The sequence below is a fragment of the Canis lupus genome, chromosome 13 (assembly GCF_048164855.1).
Source record: "Canis lupus baileyi chromosome 13, mCanLup2.hap1, whole genome shotgun sequence".
Classification (NCBI taxonomy): Eukaryota; Metazoa; Chordata; class Mammalia; order Carnivora; family Canidae; genus Canis; species Canis lupus.
In genome coordinates this window covers 16,533,770-16,557,895 of record NC_132850.1, presented here as the reverse complement: position 1 = coordinate 16,557,895, position 24,126 = coordinate 16,533,770, and the positions used below count along the sequence as shown (strand labels likewise).

The following is a 24,126-nucleotide window of genomic DNA, read 5'->3' as shown; positions in this document are numbered from 1 at the left end:
GAGCCTCTTTAATTCCACTAGGTTGATTTTTCTGGTTTCCGTAATAGCCATTTGTTCTTTTGCATCTTCTCTTTGCACGTGCTATTCCCTCTGCTTGGAACACCTCCACCGCTTTCCCCAGTTAAGGGAGGAGCCCTTGCTGTCTAGCTTTTTACTCTTAAAACGTTTACTATTATGATTGCTGATCCACCAGTCTGTAGCTCCTTAAAGGAAAGGGCTGTCTTGGTCATCATTGTAACTTCTGCACCAACTATAGTGCTAGCCTTAGTAGGTAATATATATTTTTAAAGATTTATTTATTCTAAAGAGAGAGTTGCCTGGATTTCGGACACATGAGTGGGGGGAGGGCAGAGGGAGAGTCTCCCAAGCAGACTTCAGGAGGAGTGTGGAGCCCCACTGAGGGGAGGGGGAGATTACACCACCCATTAGATCATGACCTGAGCAGAAATCACAAGTCCCACACTTAACTGACTGAGCCACCCAGGTGCCCCAGTAATATAAGTATTTGATGATTTCATTTCCCTGTGCAGCTTGGTTCCTTAATCCACTGTGTGTCTGGTTGCTAGGCATAAGGTTATTAGAATCATGAGGCATGGGAGTAAAAGTGAGTGTTAGGCCGAAACTTCGGGATTTCCAGGTCATCAAAGGAGAGGAAGGTCCTGATGAGACCGAAAGGCGTAGTTATAGCGGAGTTCTTGGCCGGGGGTGGGGGGTGGGGGTGTTGCTGCGACGCTACAGCGGTCTTTACGGTGCAGAGAGGTAGTGGGGGTCCTCCGGGCAGCAGCTGGGGCAGCCCAGGAGCGTTTGCCGGGATCTGATCATGTGACTTTCAGCATGGCGGCGGCCTTGGCTCATTGCAGGAAGGGGTGGAGCCTGATCTCAGACTATGCTCCGGTTGAGGTTACAGCGAGGACTGCGCTCGCAGTTACCGAAGGCTTATCATGGAGACGAACGGGTTGGGGTGAGTTCTCTGCACCACGCCGGATGGCCAGTCTTCCAACTCAGGAATATGTCCCTATACCCCTTTCCCAGCCTGGAGAGCTCCCAATCTGACTCCAGTCTCTGGAATCCCGAGTCCTCCACCCATGGATTCCCGAGACTTTTACTGAGGGTTTGCCGCTAGGCCTTTCTAATCCTCAGTTAGGATCCGTATTTTGGAACCGTCTATTCTGATTCCTCATTCACTGTCCCCACCTTGGGGACCTACCAGCTTCCGAGCTAGCCCATTGATACCCCCCGTTCCTGACATTTCTGATCCAAAGACCCCGATCAATCCTTACTGGACTTTCATTCTGCCCTTCCCCCAGTCTCTTTGAGCTTGGGGAAGTTGGGACTGCGTGGGAGATAGAGGCCCCAGCGCGGGCCCTTCTAGTCTTGTGCACTATCTGATAGGCAAGGAGGAGGCGGAATGGGTGGGGAGTCCCACTTAGAAGCTGGCCTGGAGAAGGCAGATAGTGTGGTGCAGTGAATCCGCCTTAAGAACCTGGGCCTTCCCCAACCCCTGGCCTAGCTTACTGACACCTACCACCTCTCCCCATCCTGATCTCCAGATCCCAGGGTTTTCCAGAGCTGAAGAATGACACGTTCCTGCGAGCAGCCTGGGGAGAAGACACAGACTACACTCCAGTTTGGTGCATGCGGCAGGCAGGCCGCTACTTACCAGGTCTGGAGTCTAAGTGAAACTCTGGAGGGTGAAAAGTTTTTGAGGGGAAGGGGAGGGATCCAGAGGTTCCTCAAGGTCGAGCCCTGCATTTCCTCTTCCATTGGCAGAGTTTAAGGAAACTCGGGCTGCCCAGGACTTTTTCAGCACCTGTCGCTCCCCAGAGGCCTGCTGTGAATTGACTTTGCAGGTGAGGCCTCCACAGAAAAGGGAGGGATATATGCCCTCAGCTTGCCTCCTAGTAACCTGTCTTCTATTCCCTACAGCCACTTCGTCGCTTCCCTCTGGATGCTGCCATCATCTTCTCCGACATCCTTGTTGTACCCCAGGTACCTGCTCAAACCTGATGGGTAAGAAAGGGTAAAGATAGTCAAGGCTCAAAATAAGCACTTAATCCTCACTGGACAGAGGGAAGACCATGGGCTGAAAGATGGAGTGTGGCCAAGTTTCATTCTCCTTTTTTTCCTTCTTGGCATGGGCTGAACAGAGCCTTTCCTCCTAGAGTTACAGGTTGGGAATCCAGATATTTTCTTTCCGTCCAGGCACTAGGTATGGAGGTGACTATGGTGCCTGGCAAAGGGCCCAGCTTCCCAGAGCCATTAAGAGAAGAACGGGACTTAGAACGCCTCCGGGATCCAGCAGCAGTGGCCTCTGAACTAGGCTATGTGTTCCAGGCCATCACCCTCACCCGACAACGGCTGGCTGGGCGTGTGCCACTGATTGGCTTTGCTGGTGCCCCGGTAATGTGGAACAGGGCAGGGACTTGGGCATGGGGAAAACACTGGCAGGTCTGGTGTAGACAAGGGAAGGAAGTATCAGCCTGGCTTCTACACCTGTGATATTCTCTTTGTATTCTTTTGCAGTGGACTCTGATGACATACATGATTGAGGGTGGTAGCTCAAGCACCATGGCTCAGGCCAAGCGTTGGCTTTACCAGAAACCACAGGCTAGTCACCAGCTGCTTCGAATCCTCACTGATGCTCTGGTCCCATATCTGGTGGGACAAGTGGCTGCTGGCGCCCAGGTGGGTCCTGAGGGAGAGAAATAGGCTGGGCTCTAGAAGGATGGGAAGTAACAGAGTTCCCTACACTTGAGAGGGTAGGTGTGTTAATAATGCCAGGCAGGAAAGAAGCTTGGCTTGCAACGATCTGGCTGAAACAGCTAGGTCCACCTTGTCATTGACATTGGCAATGCTATTTGTGTTCAAAGACCAATGCTAGCACTGGGATCTGGAGATGGCAAAACTTTTTGAATGGAATTGGATTTATAGGCTTAGGCAGTATGAGGATCCAAAATCACTAGGGGAAAATTGAGACACTTTGTGTGTGTGGGGCTTGAGATACTTCGTGTTTGTATGTTATGTATTTCTCTTTACTAACCCCCAACTGTAGGCATTGCAGCTCTTTGAGTCCCATGCAGGGCACCTTGGCCCACAGCTCTTCAATAAGTTTGCCCTGCCCTATGTCCGTGATGTGGCCAAGCGAGTGAAGGCCAGGGTGCAGGAGGCAGGCCTGGCACCAGTGCCTATGGTAAGGATGGAGGGTGAAGAAGTGAAGGTGGGCCTGTGGAACTTTCAGGGTATGTCCTGCATGGGCTGAAGTGACCACTAGAGGGCAGCAGAGGTGCAGCCAAGATAAGTTAGTTGGCATAGCAAGGCCCTTTGTAGCTTCAGAAATCTGTCCTTTCCTTCAGATCATCTTTGCTAAAGATGGACATTTTGCCCTGGAGGAGCTGGCCCAAGCTGGCTACGAGGTGGTTGGGCTTGACTGGACAGTGGCCCCAGAGAAAGCCCGGTGAGTGATAGAGGGTGTGGTGGAGAGGGTACAGTTGCCCTATGTGCAGTCACCAGAACTTGGCACTGACTCTGCTTTCAGGGAGCGTGTGGGGAAGATGGTGACCTTACAGGGCAACCTGGACCCCTGTGCTCTGTATGCATCTGAGGTAACCAGGGTCCCTATATATGAGTTTGTGTACTCCCATGGTTGTGGATATGGTCGTATTATTGTGTGTCTTTATTGTATGTTTGTTTCTCTATACATACCATGTGAGCTCAAGGAAAGCAAAAGTTTCTTTTTATAGTTGTCTGGCCTGTACTAAGCATCAAGTAAACTGTTTTGAATTAATGACTGAATGAGTAACACTGAGTAGGAGCATGCCTATGAGTGTGTGTCATGATTATGTATAGGGAGTACAGGGGCTTGCTGGCCCCCTGTAGTGAGTGCCTTGTTGGTCCTCCAGGAGGAGATCGGACGGCTGGTGCAGAAGATGCTGGACGACTTTGGGCCACAGCGTTATATTGCCAACCTGGGCCATGGACTCTATCCTGATATGGACCCAGAACACGTGGGGGCCTTTGTGGATGCCGTGCATAAATACTCACGTCTGCTTCGACAGAACTGAGCTTACACATTCACCCTCAACTACCACTAACAAAGATGATGTTTCTAGAAGAATAAAAATTCTAGAGTTGGAGTTTAGCATATGGTTTCATGTGTGGAAGATCTTTGCCCTTACCCTCAGTTCCTTCTTAGCCTCTGCTGCTTCCATGGGGCCCCTTTCTGCATCTTCTCCAAGTCATAGGAGCTCAGGTATCAATGAGTATATATTGTAGGACTTACTGTCAGGACCTCACCACCATCCTGCTCTCAGCTCTCGGAGCCTGAGGGCTACGTGGGGTTAGGTAAAACTTCCTAGCAGCTAAAGCTATTACATTTGCAGAGAAATGGGGTCTCCACAGTATACAAGGCCAAACTGATAGGGATTTGTGTCTGGGGATGGTGGGGAGTATAGATCAGAGTGGCATAGAAATTGCCAGGATATTTTAGAGAGGCCTGTTCAGGAAAATAGAATATAGGTGAGCTGGGAGAAGGTGAGAGGCCTTCAGCTTTGATACCAAAAGATGGGGGGAAGACATAAAGACTCCGAGCTAGGATGCTTAGGATTAGACTTATTTAGAATTGCATTTTTGAGGTGAGAAGGCCTCTGAGGCCAAAAAAGCCCTATGGCACACATCGTTGCTCTGCATTCTTTTCTGAGCATACCCTCTAATTTTCTTAGGACCTTGGTATTTCTGCCCATCATAGTGGTACCTATTTCCTGGGACAAGGTCTGAGGTGCCTGTGAGCTCTGGAGAGGGGTGTGGTGTGGCAGGAAATTCTTCATTTGTCATTCCACATCTCCTTAGACCATTAGGGACCCATTGCTCTATAGGTCCAATCAATTCCCTGTCCCAGCCTGGGGCAGAGCAAGAGAGAAAGAGAAGGGCCCCATTTATTGAGAGAACACAATTCTGATTTTAGAAAAATGATATTTTCTGTGATCCATGATTTATTCATAGAAAAGCACTGTGATTTCACACACCTGCTATAAAACGGCAATTGTGATACAGAAATGGGAGTGGCTTTTTTTTTTTTTTTTTTTAAAGCAGCCTGTTGGGCTGAGAGGTTGTGGAGGCCCACGGCTGGATAGTTAGACTTAAATAGCCACAAACAGCAAAAATGACTTACTGGTTAGTTTTGAGGAAAAGAAAAAGTGACATAGTTTGTCAAAGAAAGGAACATAAAGCAGACAAGTCCTTAGTTCACACTCTAGCTATACCACCCCTTCCCTATTACACCCCACCCCTACTTGGGAACTAAAACATGAAACAGTAAACACCAAGACACTGGCATCCAAATGACTCTTCTGAACGCCCCTGCTACCTCCTATAATAATTCCAGGCTGAGCACAGGAGCGAAGAAGGTAGAAGGAACATGATACACCAGAGGTCAGCTAGGGCTAAGACAGGCATTACCTGCTAGGGGTAGAAACTACTCAGAAAGGGAAAGGCCAAATGCATTCCAGCCCCAGCCTCCAGAACAGTGACTAGTGGGCAGGCAAAGGAAGCTTGAGGTAGAAAGGCAAGGGAAGAAAGCAAGTACCAGGCAAGAAGAACTGGAGCTGGATGAGTCACTCTTAGGGTAAAGGGAGACTGGTACTTAGGAGCTTGCTGAGAAAATGGTGAATAAGGGAGCCAAGGTGATGGGGAACGTGTTTAGCTGGTGAGAGATGAAGAACAGGAAAGAGATCTGGCAAAAAAGCGACACATTCATGCAGATTCTCAAACAAATTTACAGACGTACATGTCAAAATATACACACACATATAAAGACAGACCAAAGGAGAACAAGCATACACACAAACATGTTTATGCACATGCATCCATGTGTGCCCCCCACTAAACATGCATTGACAAACATGAACACACACGAATATGTGTTCTTACGTGTTCACGAATGTGTATACTCTCACACAGAAACCCACAGTCCAGCACACAGACACGTACTCACACAGACCTGACACACACTTAAGTATATGTGCAAGACACGTATGCACAGATACATCTATGCACACAGACACATGTACTTAGTCATACAGATACACACACATAGAGATAAAACCAGATACTCAACAAAAGCTGACCAGAGTAGATGAATATTATGAGCTCAGTGGCCTCCCAGACCATCACCCTCCGCCCGCACTTATTTCTCAGGAGCTCAACAGGCTCCTGTGTGTGGCAGGAGCAAGAGCTTCACTGTCCTTGTGGCTTTATGAGGCAAGAGTCTAAGTCCAGTCCTGGCTCTGCCCCTCTCCCACCACTGGGCTACAGATGCCCTGTGTCTGCAGGCTGGGGTTTCTGCATAGACTAGACCTGGGATTTTTTCTAACTGGCCATTGTTCTCCCTGCCACCCCCACTCTTCCACTGCAAACTGTATATATTCTGCAAGGGAAACCTGAGAAATGGTTGTGTCTCCTCAGAAAACAAGACTATCTTCCCACCCATAACTACTTCAAGTACCCATCAAATTAGAACCAGAATTATAAATAGTTACAACTTTACAATGTAATTGGCAACACATATACTATACTATTTACAGTACCATAAATGCTTCTGTTTCTCTGGTTAAGCAATCCCTGAGACGGAACAGTGTTCTGTGTTTGCCAAGGGAGAGGGGGCCAATGCCCAGGACACGCAGGATATAGGGGCGTGAGGTGGCCTGTTGTGGGATTTCTGATCGATCTGCAGGGCCCAGCTCCTTCAGGAACAGTGGGCTGTAGTGAGAACCTTGCCAAGGAAGGCATATTGGCTAGAGTTGGACTCTCCCATGCTTAGCCCTGTGGTGCTTTGGCTTTAGCCACAAGTGCTCAGAGTCCTCTCAGGGTGGACAAATGTTTCAGTGTCCTTGGCCTGACCTGGTACCTGGGAGCCCAGGCTGCCCCGGCAGTCAACTCTCTACTTTCTCAGCCAAAGCGCTCTCGCACCAGCAGCATCAGCTTCTTCTTGCCTTTGTAGATTTGTTTGAGGTTGTCGATGAATTGGGCAAACTGTAGGTGGCCATCCTGGGGCAGCAGGAAGGTCTCCCGAGCCTTGCTCAGAAACTCAATGAACTCTCCGTAGTGGCGAGGGCTTATGTGTGTCAGGCGTGAGTGTGTAGTGTTGATATAGGCATTGATGGTGGCATCCAGCAACTGGCGCAGTGGAGCTTTGTCGGTGGACATGAGCTTTCCTGAGCTGCGGCGGCCTGGGATGCCAGCCAGGCCAGGTGCAGTCACTGTACAGCGCCGCAAGATGTCTGAAAGCACTGTGGCACAGTGCACGCTTTTCACCACTAGGGGAATGAGGGCGGCCAGCTCATTTTTGCCCAGAGAGTGGCTGAGGGCACAGGCCCAGAGCACATCATTGATGGCTGGATGGGTATCCTGGTTGTAGGCCAGGTTGAGATGGCTCATGGCCAGTGAGGCCAACTTGAAGGCACGTAGCGGATAGCCACGGAGCTCCATGTAGCGGGCAATGGTGAACAGTTGTGAATGGGTCATGCCACCAGTGGCAGCATCAATGGCAATCTGGTAGGCTGCCTCAAAGGCGATGTGGTCTTTCTCACAGAGCGTGAGGGCTGACAGGGCACAGCTCTGGGGATCCTTCATGGCACACTGCAGGGCCAGTGTGCGAGCACAACTAGCCAGCTCCTCCCGCTGGGGATAGTCAAGACTGAGGCGCAGGATGGTGGTGTGGGATACAGCTGTGGCGGCCACAATGCTAGTAGCTTCAGTGGGGGTGAAGAGTGTGTACCAGCTCTGCAAAATGCTTACCAGGGCCCGCACACCTGTCAAGGAGAGCCGGAGCTCAGCCATGGCCATCTGGGTCCCAAACCAGGGCTGCCCAGATTACCACCTGGGGGCAGAACTTGGCCCACAGAGATGAGTTCTCCCTCCTCCTCAGCAGCCTTGAGATGATCTGAGGCAAACCAGAGAGCATCCCAGGTGGCCAGACCTTGTTTAGGGTCTCTTCCCATCCCTTCCTTCCCCAAGTCAGAGGGTTGAAGATTTCTGCAGGTGCTCTCAAGCCCCTCCCATGGATGGAGCAGCAGAGCCTGTGGTCTACCTGCCCCCAGGCAGGGGTTGCAGATCTACCTGGGGGTTTAGCTGAAGTGGAGCCTTTCAGGGTAGAGTCTTATCTTGGGACTTTGGGTTCTAGATGGTGCTGAGACTCCAAGTTGTTTGGGGTTTTTCAGAAGCATAGACAGATGGACCAAACCACTGGGCCAAGCACCTCCCAAGGGTGCACTTGTATACTGGTGATGAAAATTCATTCTCTCAAACATGTCTCTGATTGGAGGGCCAAAGTGCTGCTGACATCAGGGTATGGTCCAAGCAGTGAGGGCAGAGCCTGGGCTAGCTAAACAAAGGCTATCTTTCCTACCAGTAGCCCCATTCTTCCCCAGACCACCAGTAATAGGAATATGAGAACTCTGAGGATTCTCTGTCTTGTTCTATGAGTAGAGCCTAGGAACTCCTTTCCCCTGGGAGTTAGAGGGAGGTGGGAGACTCACCCACTTCTGTAGCACATGTCACCAACCACCGCACCATTTCCCGGCGCCTCCAGTTAAGAGTTGATAAGGTCATCCTCATCACCTGGGCAAAAAAGAGGCATTTCCACTTAGCTAAGCATAACTGTTAGGACTTCTTCATCCCCACTTCCCCCTGCCATTCATTTACACAACAAGTATTTACTGGTGCTTTAAGCAGCCATCTTTCTCCTGATAAGTACAGACAGGTTTGTTTAATTTCTGTCCACCCCTCCCACCAATCAGGTAGAAGGCTTTTCTGATGACCTGTAACAAATAAAGTCCTTATTATCACACCTTGCTTGACTTGACTTGGAAGGATGGGGGGTGGGTGGGGAGAAAATGAGAGCCCTATGGAGCCTAAAGCTACATAAGGACATTGCTTCTGTCCTTAACTTCAAAATGGAGCTGAATTTACAGAGTTCTTACCTAGAGGCCTAGCTGACAAGTTGTGTTCTGGGGACACAGAAAGAACCAGGCTTGGCTGGTTCAGGCCCAGGGCCTCTGGGATCTTATCTTCTACTGATGATCCCTAGACCAGAAGCCTAAAGCAGGAATGACCCACTCCTCCTTCATACCTGTAACCCCAGCTCCAGGGCCACATTGAGCAGGGTGCTGTCAGTACTACTGTCAGTGGGAGTGGCAATCTTGAATGCATCTTGGGCCAGTTTGAAGATGAGAGAGGAAGAATGGATGTGCTTCTGTATTGCTTCCAGAATCGTTCGGAGCCTCAGAGTGTCCCCTATAGGTGCAGAGACAAAGGGCAGTGACAGGTCTTCTTTAAAGCCTCCCTGAACAGTCCACTGATCACATAGGTACTAGCTGAACTGGCTACTATCAATTCACTGAATGCCTCTGAATGCAACCATCCCTTTTGGGCAGACAAGCTCTGTCTCCACTAAACCCACTGGAGACTGCTTCCTTCACCAGGCACCCACATGAATTCACTTCTCTCCACCTTTTCATTTTCCTCTACCCTTCACCTTCTTCCCTCAGACTCCTTAAGTCCCAGAAATAATTTTTATGAACACTTGACTTTTGAGAGCTAATTACAGAGGACATAGGAAGCTACGCTATTATCAAAAAAGTATGCTAATCCCATTGATTGCCTCCCACTGCAGCTTCCTAGAGCAAAAAGGAGCTGGGCTACCACTTCCCATTCAGCAGGCAAGGATTCTATACAAAGTACTAGTGCACAGAGTTAAACATATCACTGGAAGGGCATGTATACTATATGAAGTGAAGGTCACTGTATAAAGGTAATATATGAAAGACTGGTGTATTTTATGAAGGGATAAAATGGAAAGATAGAACAAAAAGTAGGTCTTCTTTGACAAAGAGGTGTAGTGATAAGAGTATATAGGCTTTGGAATGAAATGCATTGGGAATTGAACCTAGTTTAGCCATTTACTAATTCAGTTTCTTCATCTATAAAATAGAAACAAACTTTAGGGTTGTAAAAATTATAGATAACATATATAGTTAATATTCTATGATCCTACTTTTGTAAATAAAGATAAATAGCAACGTGTGTGTGTGTATGGTGTATGAGTGCATATACATGGTCAGAAAATCTCCAGGAATATTTATACCAATGTCTTAGCAGTAGTTATCTTTTGATGTCAGAGTTATGGGAGAGATTACCTTTATTCTTCTATCATCTTTAAAAACAATTTTTAAAATTAACAGACTTCATGTTATTTATGTTTTAAAAGATTTATTTGGGGGAGAGGGGCAAAGGGAGAGGGAGAGTCTCAAGCAGACTGCACTGAATGCAGAGCCTGACATGGGGCCACATCCCACAACCCTGAGATCATGGTCTGAGCTGAAACCAAGAGCTGGACACTCAACTAACTGAACCACCCAGCCACCCCAGACTTCATATTTTTTAAGTAGTTGTAGGTTTATAGAAAATTGAGCAGACAGTACAGAAAGTTCTTATATACCCTGTCCCCACTTCCAGTTTCCCCTATTATTATTATTATTATTATTTTTTTTAATTTCACCATCTGCTGAGCAGCCCATGCAGAAGGAGGTATTTTTTAGGACTACAGAGAGAGGCAGAGACATAGGCAGAGGGAGCCTGATGTGGGACTTGATCCCAGGACCCCGGATCATGACTTGAGCCAAAGGCAGATGCTCAACAACTGAGCCACTTGGATGCCCCATCCCCTATTATTAAGGTCTTACATTAACGTGGTACATTTGACTAACCAACATTGACATATTATTATTAACTGAAGACCACAGTTTACATTAGGGTCCACTGTGTTATGTAGTTCTATGGGTTTTAATAAAGGCATGGCATGGTATTATGGACCCATCATTATTGTACAGCATAGATGGATTGCTTTCAATATCTCTTGTGCCTCCCTCTTCATGTCTCTCCTCATTCCCTCTAAGAATACTGATATTTTTATTGTCTCTATAATTTTGCCTTTTCCACAATGTCATACACTTGGAATCACAGTATGTAACCTTTCAGACTGGCTTCCTTCACCAAGCAATATACATTTAAGGTCGCTCCATGTTTTTTTTTTTAAATCTCGATAGCTCATTTCTTTTTATTGGGAAATAATATTGCATTATATGAGATGTACCGCAGTTTTTTAAAAATTAAATTTAATTAACATATACTGTATTACTATTTTCAGAGGTAGAACTTAGCGATTCATCTGTTACATGCCACACCCAGTCCTCAAAAGTGCCCTCCACAGTTTGTTTATCCAATAACCTTTGGAAGGACATCTTGGTTGCTTCTAGTTTTTGGCAGTTACAAATATAGCTGCTATAAACATCTGTGCGCGAGTTTTTGTGTGGACATGAGTTTTCAACTCATTTGGTAAAATACCTAGGAGCACGATGGTAAGCCTATGTTTAGCTTTGTAAAAAAACTGCCAAACTGTCTTCTTTGAAAGTGGCTGCACCTTTTGCATTACTACAAGCAGTGAGAGTTCCTGTTGCTCCATATCCTTACCAGTATTTGATGTCAATATTTTGGATTTTAGCCATTCTAATAGGTATGTAATGGTATCTCCTTTTTGTTTTAATTTTCATTTTCCTAATGACATATTAAGTAACTTGTTGGGAATTTGGCTATGATTGTATTAAAGCTACAGAGCAAGCTAGGAAGAACTAATGTAATAATAATATTGAGTATTCCTATCTATGGACATGGAAATTCTATTTATTTAGATCTTTGATTTCTTTCATCAAAGTTTTTTTTTTTGATTTATTTATTTATTCACGAGAGACACAGACTGAGAGAGAGAGAGAGAGAGACGCAGAGACATAGGCAGAGGGAGAAGCACAGGGAGTCTCTTCACAGGGAGCCTAATGTGGGACTCAATCCTGGATCCCAGGATCATGACCTGAGCTGAAGGCAGGCGCCCAACCGCTGAGCCACCCAGGCGTCCCTCATCAAAGTTTTATAGTTTCCCTCATATAGATCTTGTATATATTTTGTTAGATTTACTGAGTACTTTTTTAGAGGGTGCTAACGTAAATGTATTGTTTTTTTTTAAAGATTTTATTTATTCATGAGAGACACAGGGATAGGCAGAAGGAGAAGCAGGCTTCCTGCAGGGAGCCTAATATGGGACTTGATCCCAGGACCCTGGGATCACTACCTGAGCCAAAGGCAGATGCTCAACCACTGAGCTACCCAGGTGCCCCTAAATATATTGTTGTTATTTTTATTTTATTTTTTTAAAGATTTATTTATTCATGATAGACACACACACACACACACACACACACACACACAGAGGCAGAGACACAGGAGGAGGGAGAAGCAGGCTCCATGCCAGGAGCCCAACGTGGGACTCGATCCCGGGACTCCAGGAACGCGCCCTGGGCCAAAGGCAGGTGCTAAACTGCCGAGCCACCCAGGGATTCCCAATATATTGTTTTTAATTTCAAATTTCAATTGCTCATGGCTAGTATATAGGGAAGCAACTGACATACAATATAAATAAAAGTCAACTGCCTTCCTATATTCGTATGTTTTTGCCTACATACATATCTATTTATTTAAAGATGTTTCTTTTTCTAAAACTGCAGTATAGTTGACCCACAATGTTACATGTTACAGTTTCAAGTGTACAACATAGTGATTCAACTCTGTAAATTATGCTATGCTCACAAGTGTAGTGACCATCTGTCACCAAACAATGCTATTAGAACATGAGCGACTATATTCCCTATGTTGTACCTTTCATCCCTGTGACATGTTCATTCCATAACTGGAAGCGTGTATCTCCCACTCCCCTTTACCCATCTCGCCCATTCCCTTGCTTCTCTCCCTGCTGGCAACCACTAGTTTCTTTTCTGTATTTAGGGGTCTGCTTCTGCTTTTTCTTTATTCATTTGTTTTTTAGATTCCACATATAAGTGAAATCATATGGTAGACTTTTGTTTATATAGATTTTAAATTTTGCATGAAATCTTTAATTCTTAAAGTCAATAATCTCTAGGCTACAAACTAGGATGTTTTATGGGAACAGGTTCAAAGTATGCAATATGTGGAATACTTTTTTTAAAAATCTGCATTTAGAAAACAGTGATTTTTTTATGTATTAACCTTGTATCTTGCAACCTTGTTAGAGTCACTTATTCTAGTATTTTGTTGTTGTTGATTGAAATTTTCTTTATAGACAATCATCTCATTTGCATACAAAGGCAGTTTTATTTTTTCTTTCCTAATCTATACACCTCTTACTTCCTTTCTTGTCTTACTGCATTAGCCAGGACTTCCAGTATGATATTGAATGGGAGTGAGTGGGAAGGAACATTCTTATCTTATTCCTGATTTTCAGGTTAAAGTAACTAGTTTCTCTCCACTGAGTATGATGATAGCTACAGGTTCTTTGTAGATATTCTTTATAAAGTTGAGCTGGTTCTCTTCTATTCCTGGTTTGCTAAGTTGTTGTTTTTAAATCATGAATAGATGTTGGATTTTGTCAAATATTTTTCTTGCATATATTGATATATAACCTTTCTTCTCTAATCTGTTGATGTGATGGGTTACATTAATTGATTTTCTTTTTTAAGATTTTATTTATTTATTCATGAGAGACACAGAGAAAGAGGCAGAGACATTGATAGAGGGAGAAGTGGGCTCTTCGCAGGAAGCCCAAAGCAGGACTCGATCACCGGACCGGGATCACCCCTGAGCTGAAGTCAGATGCTCAACCACTGAGCCACCCAGGTGTCCCCATTAATTGATTTTCAAGTGCTGAATCAGCCTGGCATATCCCATTTTGTCCTGATATAGAATTCTTTTTATACTTTGTTGGATTCAATTTGCTAATATTTTGTTGAGGATTTTTGTACTTATATTCATGAGTGATACTGGTGTGCAGTTTTCCTTTCTTGTACTGTCTTTATCTGGTTTTGGTATTAGAGTAATGCTGGCCTCATAAGATGAGGTAGCTGTTCTCTCTGCTTCTATTTTCTAGAACAGATTTTAGACAGTTTGTATAGTTTATTCTTTAAATATTTGATGTAATTTGATTTCTCCATATTTAAGTTTTGGTGGATTGTGTTTTTCAAGGAATTGGTTCATCATTGAAGATATCAAATTTGTGGAAATACAGCTGTTCATAATTTTCCATTTATGATATTAGTAATTTATGTCTTCTCTTTTCTTGGTTAGTCTGGCTAGGTGTTTATCAATTTTATTGATCTTTTCAAAGAAGTACCTTTTGCTTTCATTGAGTTTTCTGCATTTTTTCCCATTTTCAATTTCATTGATTTTTTTCTCTAGTTTTTATTTCTTTTCTTCTGCTGGCTTTAAGTTTACATTGTTCTTCTTTAGTTTTCTAACATGGAAGCTTAGATTATTGATTTTATTTTATCCCCCCTCAGCTTTACTGAGATATAAAACATTGTGTAAGTTTAAGGCATACAGTGTGATTTGATATACATATTACAAATGATTATCACAATAAGGTTAATTAACATATTCATCACCTCTCATCATTTTCTTTTTTTTTTTTTTTTTAAATAAAAAATTAAGTGCTGTTTATTTACTGGGTGCCCAGAACCTCTCATCATTTTCTGTGTGTGTGTGTGTGTGTGTGTGTGTGTGTGTGTGTCTGTGGTGAGAACATTTATTTTCTTAAGGGAGACAAACCATAAGAGACTTAATAATAGGAAACAGAGTCGCTGGAGAGGAAGGGAGTGAGGGGATACGATAACTGGGTGATGGACATTAAAGAGGACACGTGATCTAATGAGCAATGGGTATTATGTAAGACTGATGAGTCACTGACCTCTACCTCTGAAACCAATAGTAATTATATGTTAATTGAATTCAATAAAATAAAAAAATAAAATTTATTCTCTTAGCAGATTTCAAGAATACAACACAGTACTGTTAACTACAATCATTGTGTCACACATTATATTCCAAGAACTATTTAATTGTAACAGAAAATCTGTACCTTTTAACCAAAATCTTCCCATTTCTCCCAGCCCTCAGGCCCTGGCAACCACCAATCTACTCTCTGTTTTTATGAGTTTGGCATTTTTAGATTCCACATATAAGTGAGACCATACCATATTTGTCTTTTTCTGATTTATATATATACAGTGAAAACTAAACACAATGCCCTCAGGAGCATGTGTCATAAATGGCTGTGTTTTCTTTCTTTTTATGGCTGAATAAACTCCTCTGTGTGTGTGTGCACACTATATTTATCCATTGTTGGACACTTAGGTTGTTTCCAAATCTTGGCTATTGTGAATAATGCTGCAATGCAATCAATACAGGGGTGTAGATAACTCTTTGAGATAGTGATTTCATTTCCTTTGGATATACATTTGGAAGGATTGCTGGACCATATATGATAGTTCTACTTTAAATTTTTGAGGATGCTCCATGCTGTCTTCAAAAGTAGCTATACCAATTTGCATTTCTACAAACACTGCATTAGGTTTCCTTTTTCTCCATATCCTTGCCAACACTAACTCTCTCTCTTTTTTAATAATAACCATTCTAACAGGTGTGAGGTGATAGATTGATTTTAAATTTTCTTTCTTTTCTAACATATGCATTTAATGCTATAAATTTCCTTCCAAGCTGTTTTTGCTATATCCCATGTATTTTGATCACTTGTATTTTAACTTCCATTTAGTTCAAAATATTAAAAAATTTCTCGAGATTTCTTTGACCTACATGCAATTTATTTACTTATTTTTAAGATTTTATTTATTTATTCATGACAGACACACACAGACAGAGGCAGCGACACAGGCAGAGGGAGAAGCAGGCTCCATGCAGGGAACCCAACGCAGGACTCAATCCTGGGTCTCCAGGATCACGCCCCAGGCTGAAGGCGGTGCTAAACCCCTGAGCCACCGGGGCTGCCCAACCTACATGCAATTTAGAAGTATGTTGTTTAACCTTCATGTTTTTGGGATTTTTCCAGTTATCCTTCTGTTATTGATTTCTAGTTTAATTCCACTGTGGTCTGAGAGCATACTTTGTATAATTTCTTTCAAATTACTTAGGTGTGTTTTATGGTCCAGAATGTGATCTGTCTTGGTGAATGTTCCACGCGAGCTTGAGAAGAATGTGCATGCTGTTCTTATTTGATGAAGTATTATATAAATGTAAATTGGATACAGTTCATGGATATTGCTATTTAGTTCAAGTATATCCTTACTAATTTTCTGCCTCCTGGATTTGTCAATTACTGATAGAAGGATGTTGAATCCTCCAACTACAATAGATTTGTCTATTTTGCTTTGCTCAGTTTTTACCTCACACTTTGGTGTTCTTTTGTTAAATACACATTAAGGATTATGATGTCTTCTGGAGAACTGACCCCTTTTATCACTAAGGAATAATCCTCTTTATCTCTGTAATTTTCCATGTATTGATGTTGTCTTGTCTTAAATTTATACAGGCACTCAAGCTTTCTTTTGATTTGTGTTAGCATGGTATACCTTTCTCCATGTTTTGTTGTTGTTGAACTCTGTGTTTAAGAAATATTTTTAAAGATGAAAAAAACAGGGCAGCTCCGGTGGCACAGCGGTTTAGCGCCACCTGCAGCCTAGGGTGTGATCCTGGAGACCCTGGATCGAGTCCCACGTCAGGCTCTCTTGCATGGTGCCTGCTTCTCCCTCTGCCTGTGTCTCTGCTGATCTCTCTCTGTCTCTATGAATAAATAAATAAAAAACAATCTTAAAAAAATAAAGATGAAAAATACAGACTGGCTAAACTACCATGCATGCTTTCCTGGGAGAGTATCTTTCCCAGACTCTTCCTGTTTTCAGTGCAGCTAGTCTGGCAGTAGGCTATAGGGTATGGAAAGTGAGGGCCAGGGTGCTGACACTCTTTGTTTGTTTAAAGCCCTGGCCTCTGTTTTTTCTTTTAAGAGAGAGAGTGCACAAGTGAGGGGAGGATTAAAGAGAGAGAATCTCAAGCAAGCTCCGTGCCCAAAACAGAGCCTGATGCAGGGCTTGATCCCAAGACCCTGAGATCCTGACCTGAGCTGAAATCAAAAGTCAGATCCTTAACTGACTGAGCCACTCAGGTGCTCTGGGCCTCTGTTTGAAAGGCAAAGCATATAAGTTCACTCACAGAGAAATTAAATATCTGCCTAAAGGTACTGAGATAAAGATGAAGCCCAGTGATGTTCAGTGTTTGTCCATAGGGCCTATTTGCTTGTTCTGGCACTCTTTACCAGTTTATTAATTTATCTATCTATCTAATTTGAGGTAAATATATATAATAAAACTTGCTATTTTAACCATTTTAAGTGTACAACTGAATGGTCACATTCAAAATGTTGTGTAAATATTACCACTATTTGTAAAACTTTAATCACCCCGGACAGAAGCCCCTGGTAAAACTCTAAACTACTTTCTGTCTTTAGTAATTTATCTGTTGTAGCTATTTCATACAAATGTAATCATATAATATTTATCATTTTGTATCTGGATTATTTCACTTAGCATGTCTTCAAGGTTCCCTCAAGTTGTAGCATGTTATCATAATGCCATTTCTTTTTATGATTTAATATCCATTTGTGTGTGTGTATATATATATACATATACATAATATATATATTTTTACTTATCCATGCTTATGTTGAAAGATACTTCAGTTGTTTCCAACCTTTGGCTGTTATGAATAATGCGGCAATGAACATTGATGTGTAAGTATCTTTTAGAATCCCTCTTTTCAACAGTTTTGGGTGTATACCTAGAAGCAGAATAACTGGCTAATATGGTAATTCTATTTAAAATTTTCAGGAGTGGGGTGCCTAGCTGGCTCAATCAGTGGAGCCTGTGACTCTTGCTCCTGGAGTCATGAATTCAGGCCCCACACTGGGTCTAGAGCTTACATTAAAAAAAAGGAAAAAAGTAAAATTTTCAGGAACTGTTTTCCAACAGCAGCTGTTGGAATGTTTGACATCCCAATTTCTCCACATCTTTGCCAACACTTGTTTTATTATTTTTTATAATAGCCATCCTAGTGGATGTAAGTAGTATCCCATTGTGGTTTTGATTGTATTTCCTTAATGACTAATGATGTTGAGTATGTTTTCATTTGCTTATTACTTATATATCATCTTTGAAAAAATGTTTAAGTCTTGCATATTTTTAAATTGGGTTGTCTATGAGAGATCCTAACTCTGGGAAACGAACTAGGGGTGGTGGAAGGGGAGGTGGGCGGGTGGTGGGGGAACTTGGTGACGGGCACTGAGGGGGGCACTTGATGGGATGAGCACTGGGTGTTATTCTATATGTTGGCAAATTGAACACCAATAAAAAATAAATTTATAAAAAATTGGGTTGTCTTTTTGTTGTTGGGTTGTAATTCTTCATATATTTATTTATTAAGCCTTTATCAGATATAAAAAATTTACAAATAGTTTCTTCCATCCTGCAAGTTGTCTTTTTTTACTTTCTTGACAACATTCTTTAAGTTTTTAATTTCTTTATGGACAGCCCTGGTGGCCCAGTGGTTCAGCGCCGCCTTCAGCCCAGGGCGTGATCCTGGAGACCCGGGATCGAGTCCCGTGTCAGGCTCCCTGCATGGAGCCTGCTTCTCCCTCTGCCTGTGTCTCTGCCTCTCTCTCTCTCTCTCTCTGTCTCTGTCTCTCATGAATAAATAATAAAATCTTTTTTTAAAATAAAAGTTTTTAATTTTTTAAAACATTTTACTTTTAAGTCACCTCTACACACAATGTAGAGGCACTTGAACTTACAACCCTGAGATCAAGAATCACATGCTCCACCAAATCAAGCCAGCCAGGCACCCCCAAAAGCTTTTAATTTTGATGAAGTCCAATTAGTTTTTTTCCTTTGCTGTTCATAGTTTGATGTCATATCTCTTTTTTTAAAGATTTTATTTATTTATTCATGAGAGGCACAGAGAGAGAGGCAGAGACACAGGCAGAGGAAGAAGCAGGCTCCATGCAGGGAGCCCGATGTGGGACTCGATCCTGGGTCTCCAGGATCACGCCCTGGGCTGAAGGCGGTGCTAAACTACTGAGCCACCTGGGCTGCCCTTGATGTCATATCTAAGATCCCACTGACAAGTCTGAGGTCATAAAGATTTATCCCTACATTTCCTTGTATGAAGTTTATGGCTTTAGCTCTTATATTTAGGTCATTGATCCCTCCCTTTACTTATTTATTTATTTATTTATTTCCCCTCACAGTTACATTTATTCACACCACAGAGGACATATCTACAAGTGTATGGCGGGGCTCCATGTTCCCGGGTAAGAGAGTGTGCTGAGATTTACAGCCAAACTGACGTTCCATCTGATATGTACTCTGAGCTGGCCATGAACTGGCGCAGGACTCGAAGCTTTCAAAGCTTTACTTCTTTTATCAGCACTCCTGATTTTATAAATGATGATGCTTATTAACCCCATTCCTAACTAAATCTCATGGTAAGCTTGGGTATAGTAGGGCTTCATGGGGATCCAAACATTTTTAACAAGGTTTTGAAGCATCTCAGTGCAAGACCCCCAGCTCAGGCTGCTGTGACACCCACTACCAATGACTTGGAAGGGTCACCCTGTGTCTTTATATTTAAACTGGGTTTCTTGTAGACAGCGTATAATTAAGCCTTCAGTTTTTTGTTTTAAATTTGCTGTCAGTCTCTGTCTTTTAAAGATTTGTATTTTTATTAAAGATTTATGCATTTGAGAGAGAACATTCCAGTGTCAGGAGGGGCAGAGGGAGAGCAAAATAACTCTCAAGCCGGCTCCCCAACTGAGCACAGAGTCTGATTCAGGGTTTGATCCCAAGACCCCAACATCATGACCCTAGCTGAAACCAAGAGTTGGATGCTCAACTGACTGAGTCACCCAGCATCCCAGTCTGTCTTTAATTGTCGTATTTAGACCACTAACACTTAAAGTGATTACTGATATAGTTGGATTAATATCTACCATATTTGTTATCTGTTTTCTATTCATTACACTGTTCTTCTTTTTTTTTAATTTTTTTTTGTGTTTTTTTTTTTTTGTTGTTGTTGTTGTTCTTTTTAAAAATCTCTTCCCTTTTTGGCCATATGGCTTACACTGAGCATTTTTTTAATGATTTATTTTTTTCTTCTTATCAATTATACTTCTCTTAAAAATTATTTTAGTGTTTGCCCTAGAGTTGCAGTATACATTTACAATAAATCTAAGTTTATTTTCAAATAACTATACCATTTAATAAGGTACCTCATAATAGTATTCTCAATTTTTCCTTTCCTTCTGTAACATCATTGCTGTCATTCATTTCATTATCTTTAAGCTATAATCACCCAATATATTGTGTCTATACATTGCTATTATTATTTAAATTTTTATTTTTATTTTTTTAAAGATTTTATTTATTTGAGGGAGAGAGAGAGAGCGAGCGAGCAAGCATGAATAGGGGTTGGAGTAGAGGGAGAAGGAGAAGCAAGCTCCCAGCTGCTTGAGCTGACTGAGCCTGATGTAGGGCTCAATCCAAGGATCCTGGGATCATGACCTGAGCCGCAGGCAGATGCTTAACCAACTGAGCCACTCAAGCCCTAAATTTTTTAAACAGATTTTTAAGATATTTATTTATTTATTTTTAGAGAGGGATGGAGGGAAGGAGGCAGAGAGAGTGAAAATAAGAATCTTAAGCAGGTTCATGTCCAGCATGGAGCCAGAAGTGTGGCTCATATCTCACAACCCTGAGATCATGACCTGTGCCAAAATCAAGAGTTTGATGCTTAAGTGATTGAGTCACCTAGGCATCCCTAAGATTTTATTTTATTTTTAAAGATTTATTTATTTATTCATGAGAGACACAGAGAGAGAGAGAGAGAGAGAGAGAGAGACATAGGCAGAGGGACAAGCAGGCTCCCCTCAGGGATCCTGATGTGGGACTTGATCCTGGATCCCGGGATCATGCCCTGAGCTGAAGGCAGATGCTCAACCGCTGAGGTGTCCAGGTGTCCCCTTAAGATTTTATTTTTAAGTAGTCTCTATACCCAACATGGGGCTCAAACTTACAGACCAGAGATCAAGAGTCACATGCTCTATCAGCTGAGCCAGCCAGGCACCCCTGCTATTATTATTTTAAACAAGTAGTTATCTATTAGCTCAACTAAGAATTTAAAATACCCAAAGGTTTTATTTTACCTTCATTTATTTCTTCTCTAATACTCTTCCCTTCTTTTTTTTTTAAATTCTTTTTTTTAAATTTTTATTTATTTATGATAGTCACAGAGAGAGAGAGAGGCAGAGACATAGGCAAAGGGAGAAGCAGGCTCCATGCAGTGAGCCCGATGCGGGACTCGATCCCGGGTCTCCAGGATCATACCCTGGGCTGCAGGCAGTGCTAAACCGCTGCGCCACAGGGGCTGCCCAATTTTCCTGAAGGACTTTTCGCAAAGCAAGTTACTGGCAAAAGATTCCCTCAGTTTTTGTCTGAGAAAGTCTTTATTTCTCCTTTACTTTTGGAGGGTAATTTATTTGGATACTGAATTCTAGGTTGGTGGTTTTTTCTTTTCAATACCTTATATATATTTCACTTCACTCTCTCTTGCATGCATAGTTTGTGTACTGGTGTAATTCCTATCTTTATTTCTCTATAGGTAAGGTGGTTTTGTTCTCTGGCTTCTTTCAGGATTTCTCTGTCTTTGGTCTCCTGCAGTTTGAATAGGATATGTTTAGAAGAAACTTTTTTGGTGTTCATACTTCTTGGTCTTCTTGGTCTTCCTGGATCTGTGTTCTGGTGTCTGTCACTAATTTTGGAAAATTCTCTGCCATTACTACTTCAAATATTTCTTCTGTTCCTTTCTTTCTTCTCCTTCTGGTAGTCCCATCATGTATATGCTAGATATCTTTTTTAATTGTCCCACAGTTCTCAGTATTCTATTCTAGGTACCCTCATCCCACCATTCTTTTTTTCTCTTTGTATTTCAATTTAAGGAGTTTCTATTGACAGTTATAATTTAAACATTTGGAAATATTCATATGGTTCAATGTTGAAAAGATACAAAAGATAAATAACTAAAAATTCTTTCTCCCCCCTCACCCCTGACCCTCATTCACCCACTTCTAACCCTATATGCAATCAATAGTATGGGTTTTTAAAAATTTCCTTCCAGGGGATCCCTGGGTGGCTCGGCAGTTTAGCGCCTGCCTTTGGCCCAGGGCGCGATCCTAGAGTCCCGGGATCGAGTCCCGCGTCAGGCTCCCGGCATGGAGCCTGCTTCTCCCTCCTCCTGTGTCTCTGCTTCTCTCTCTCTCTCTCTCTCTCATGAATAAATAAATAAATCTTTAAAAAAATAAAATTTCCTTCTAGGATATTTGATGGATATAAGAAAATACATTATCTAGTTCCACTCCTTAAAAAAGCCCTCATAAACAGTAGCCTAGTATACAAAGATTCACATGTTATTTTTCCCCCCACATATCAACATATCTTGGAGATTCTTCCACATTAGCACATAAAGAGCTCCTTTTCTTTTAAATGGCTGCACAGTATTCCATTTATGGATGTACAGATCCACAACTCCTTGTTCAAAACCCTTGGTGTTTTGGAATTCAGCACTTTTTTAACAGAAAGATAATTTATGCACACATTATACATAATCCTTGCAGTAGGCTTAGGGCAAGACCCCATAATTAAATACACTGTGAATAAAAAAATATTCACACTAGTTGGGATGAAGAGCAAAATCAGTTTTGTTATTCATCACTACAGCTGTAAACTGAGAAATGAAATGGTGTGATACAGATCACAAATACTTCGTATTCTTTATTTCTAAGAAAATATTCAATAAAATATTTTGTAAAACCAAACTAAATATCTCTATATATACATGCAACAAATATTTGCTACATTTCATTTCTTGAGGATCTAGGTCAAAAGGTTTCATCAAGTTTGTTATTATTGTTACCAAGGATCAGAATTAGATATTTAATGATGGGCCAGGAATGGAATTCTTTAATGATAAAGCAACACTACAATAGATGACCTTTAAAAATCTAGGGTAATGTATCTTATTAATATGGTTTTCTAGATAGTCAGTTTCTTTAATTAAGTAAGCAGCCACAACCTCGTCACTGATAAATGCATATTTTATTCAAGGTCAATTAAATGCTCATGCATTTCCCCTGTACTACCTATGGAGATTTTTTCCCATCTTTGTATCTCACCACTGTCATCACTACTAGTCTCATGCTTACTTAACATGAAACCAATGTTAACACTGCTGTAGCAGTTTTTCTATCTTGCAAGGAATGTACAATAAATACTTTTATTCAGAATTTTTTGATATCAGATTGCTCTACCTCAGTGCTTCTACAACCGTAGTGATCATAAAGTCATCTTGAGAATTTGTTTAAATATATATTCTTGAGCTACACCCACGGAGATTCTTTCAGGGGGTCTGGAAATTTGCATTTCTAACAAGCCTCCAGGTGATGCTGATGCTGCTTGTCCACTGACCACACTTTGAGTAGCAAGATTCTGACTTATTTAGACTTCCAATGAATAAAGTTTTAGTGTAAGTAATACAACTATATATATCGTCTCATTAATGTCACAAAATCCTTCCAAGTCTTTTTTTTTTTTTTTTTTTTCCAAGTCTTTATCTACAGGTTTACTTTCAAACATTATTGTAAGCCAAAGTCTCTGCCAAATCAATCATTCTGAGCACCAGCAACTGTGTAAATGGCATCATTATGGCTTGATCAAGCTTCTGCAATAACTTTTTATTTTTTTTTATTTTTTTATTTTTTTTTTAAATTTTTATTTATTTATGATAGTCACAGAGAGAGAGAGAGGCAGAGACACAGGCAGAGGGAGAAGCAGGCTCCATGCACCGGGAGCCTGACGTGGGATTTGATCCCGGGTCTCCAGGATCGTGCCCTGGGCCAAAGGCAGGCGCCAAACCACTGCGCCACCCAGGGATCCCTGCAATAACTTTTTAAAGAAGTCTTGGAAATTAACTGCTGCTAAGCATAGAGTATGAAAAAAGTATTTATATTTGCTCCTCATTGGGAGTGAAATTTCTTGGTCATAAGTTCAGGAGGGGTATGTGTGGAATGGTAGCAGTCCAGGAATAGTATATGGTTTT

The 24,126-nt window shown here is 42.2% G+C and overlaps 2 protein-coding genes and 1 pseudogene across 4 annotated transcripts in view; 1 reads left to right on the top strand and 2 right to left on the bottom strand.

The window, feature by feature from the left end:
- The first annotated feature begins 841 nt into the window (after window positions 1–841).
- UROD (uroporphyrinogen decarboxylase) lies at window positions 842–5,868 on the top strand. 3 transcript variants are annotated; one of them, XM_072772444.1, is made up of 10 exons: window positions 861–961; window positions 1,551–1,663; window positions 1,771–1,850; window positions 1,927–1,989; window positions 2,203–2,400; window positions 2,524–2,685; window positions 3,053–3,190; window positions 3,354–3,454; window positions 3,536–3,602; window positions 3,900–4,138. In XM_072772444.1, the coding sequence occupies exons 1-10, from the start codon at window positions 942–944 to the stop codon at window positions 4,059–4,061; spliced, it is 1,104 nt and encodes a 367-aa protein (XP_072628545.1). In that variant the 5' UTR covers window positions 861–941; the 3' UTR covers window positions 4,062–4,138. The 3 variants fall into 3 exon arrangements, with proteins under 3 accessions (XP_072628544.1, XP_072628545.1, XP_072628546.1); XM_072772443.1 differs by lacking the exon at window positions 3,536–3,602 and having other exon boundaries at window positions 842–961; window positions 3,900–5,868; XM_072772445.1 differs by lacking the exons at window positions 861–961; window positions 1,551–1,663; window positions 3,536–3,602 and having other exon boundaries at window positions 1,822–1,850; window positions 1,927–2,010; window positions 3,900–5,868.
- The window catches only part of ZSWIM5 (zinc finger SWIM-type containing 5), a 202,861-nt gene continuing 183,689 nt past the window's right edge, over window positions 4,955–24,126 (bottom strand). The window contains exons 12-14 of the mRNA XM_072772436.1: window positions 9,125–9,288; window positions 8,532–8,613; window positions 4,955–7,805 (exon numbers count right to left, since the gene is read on the bottom strand). Coding sequence (XP_072628537.1) covers window positions 6,943–7,805; window positions 8,532–8,613; window positions 9,125–9,288 — 1,109 coding nt within the window. The 3' untranslated portion in view covers window positions 4,955–6,942. The remainder of the gene's footprint in view (window positions 7,806–8,531; window positions 8,614–9,124; window positions 9,289–24,126) is intronic.
- Window positions 19,077–22,089, bottom strand: LOC140602144 (ATP synthase subunit ATP5MJ, mitochondrial pseudogene; annotated as a pseudogene).

Coding starts and splice junctions, on each gene's coding strand:
- UROD (XM_072772443.1), top strand. CDS start 942: ATGGAGACGAACGGGTTGGG. Junction 2,401..2,523: donor TTGGCTTTGCTGGTGCCCCG/GTAATGTGGAAC, acceptor ATTCTTTTGCAG/TGGACTCTGATGACATACAT. Junction 2,686..3,052: donor AAGTGGCTGCTGGCGCCCAG/GTGGGTCCTGAG, acceptor CCCCAACTGTAG/GCATTGCAGCTCTTTGAGTC.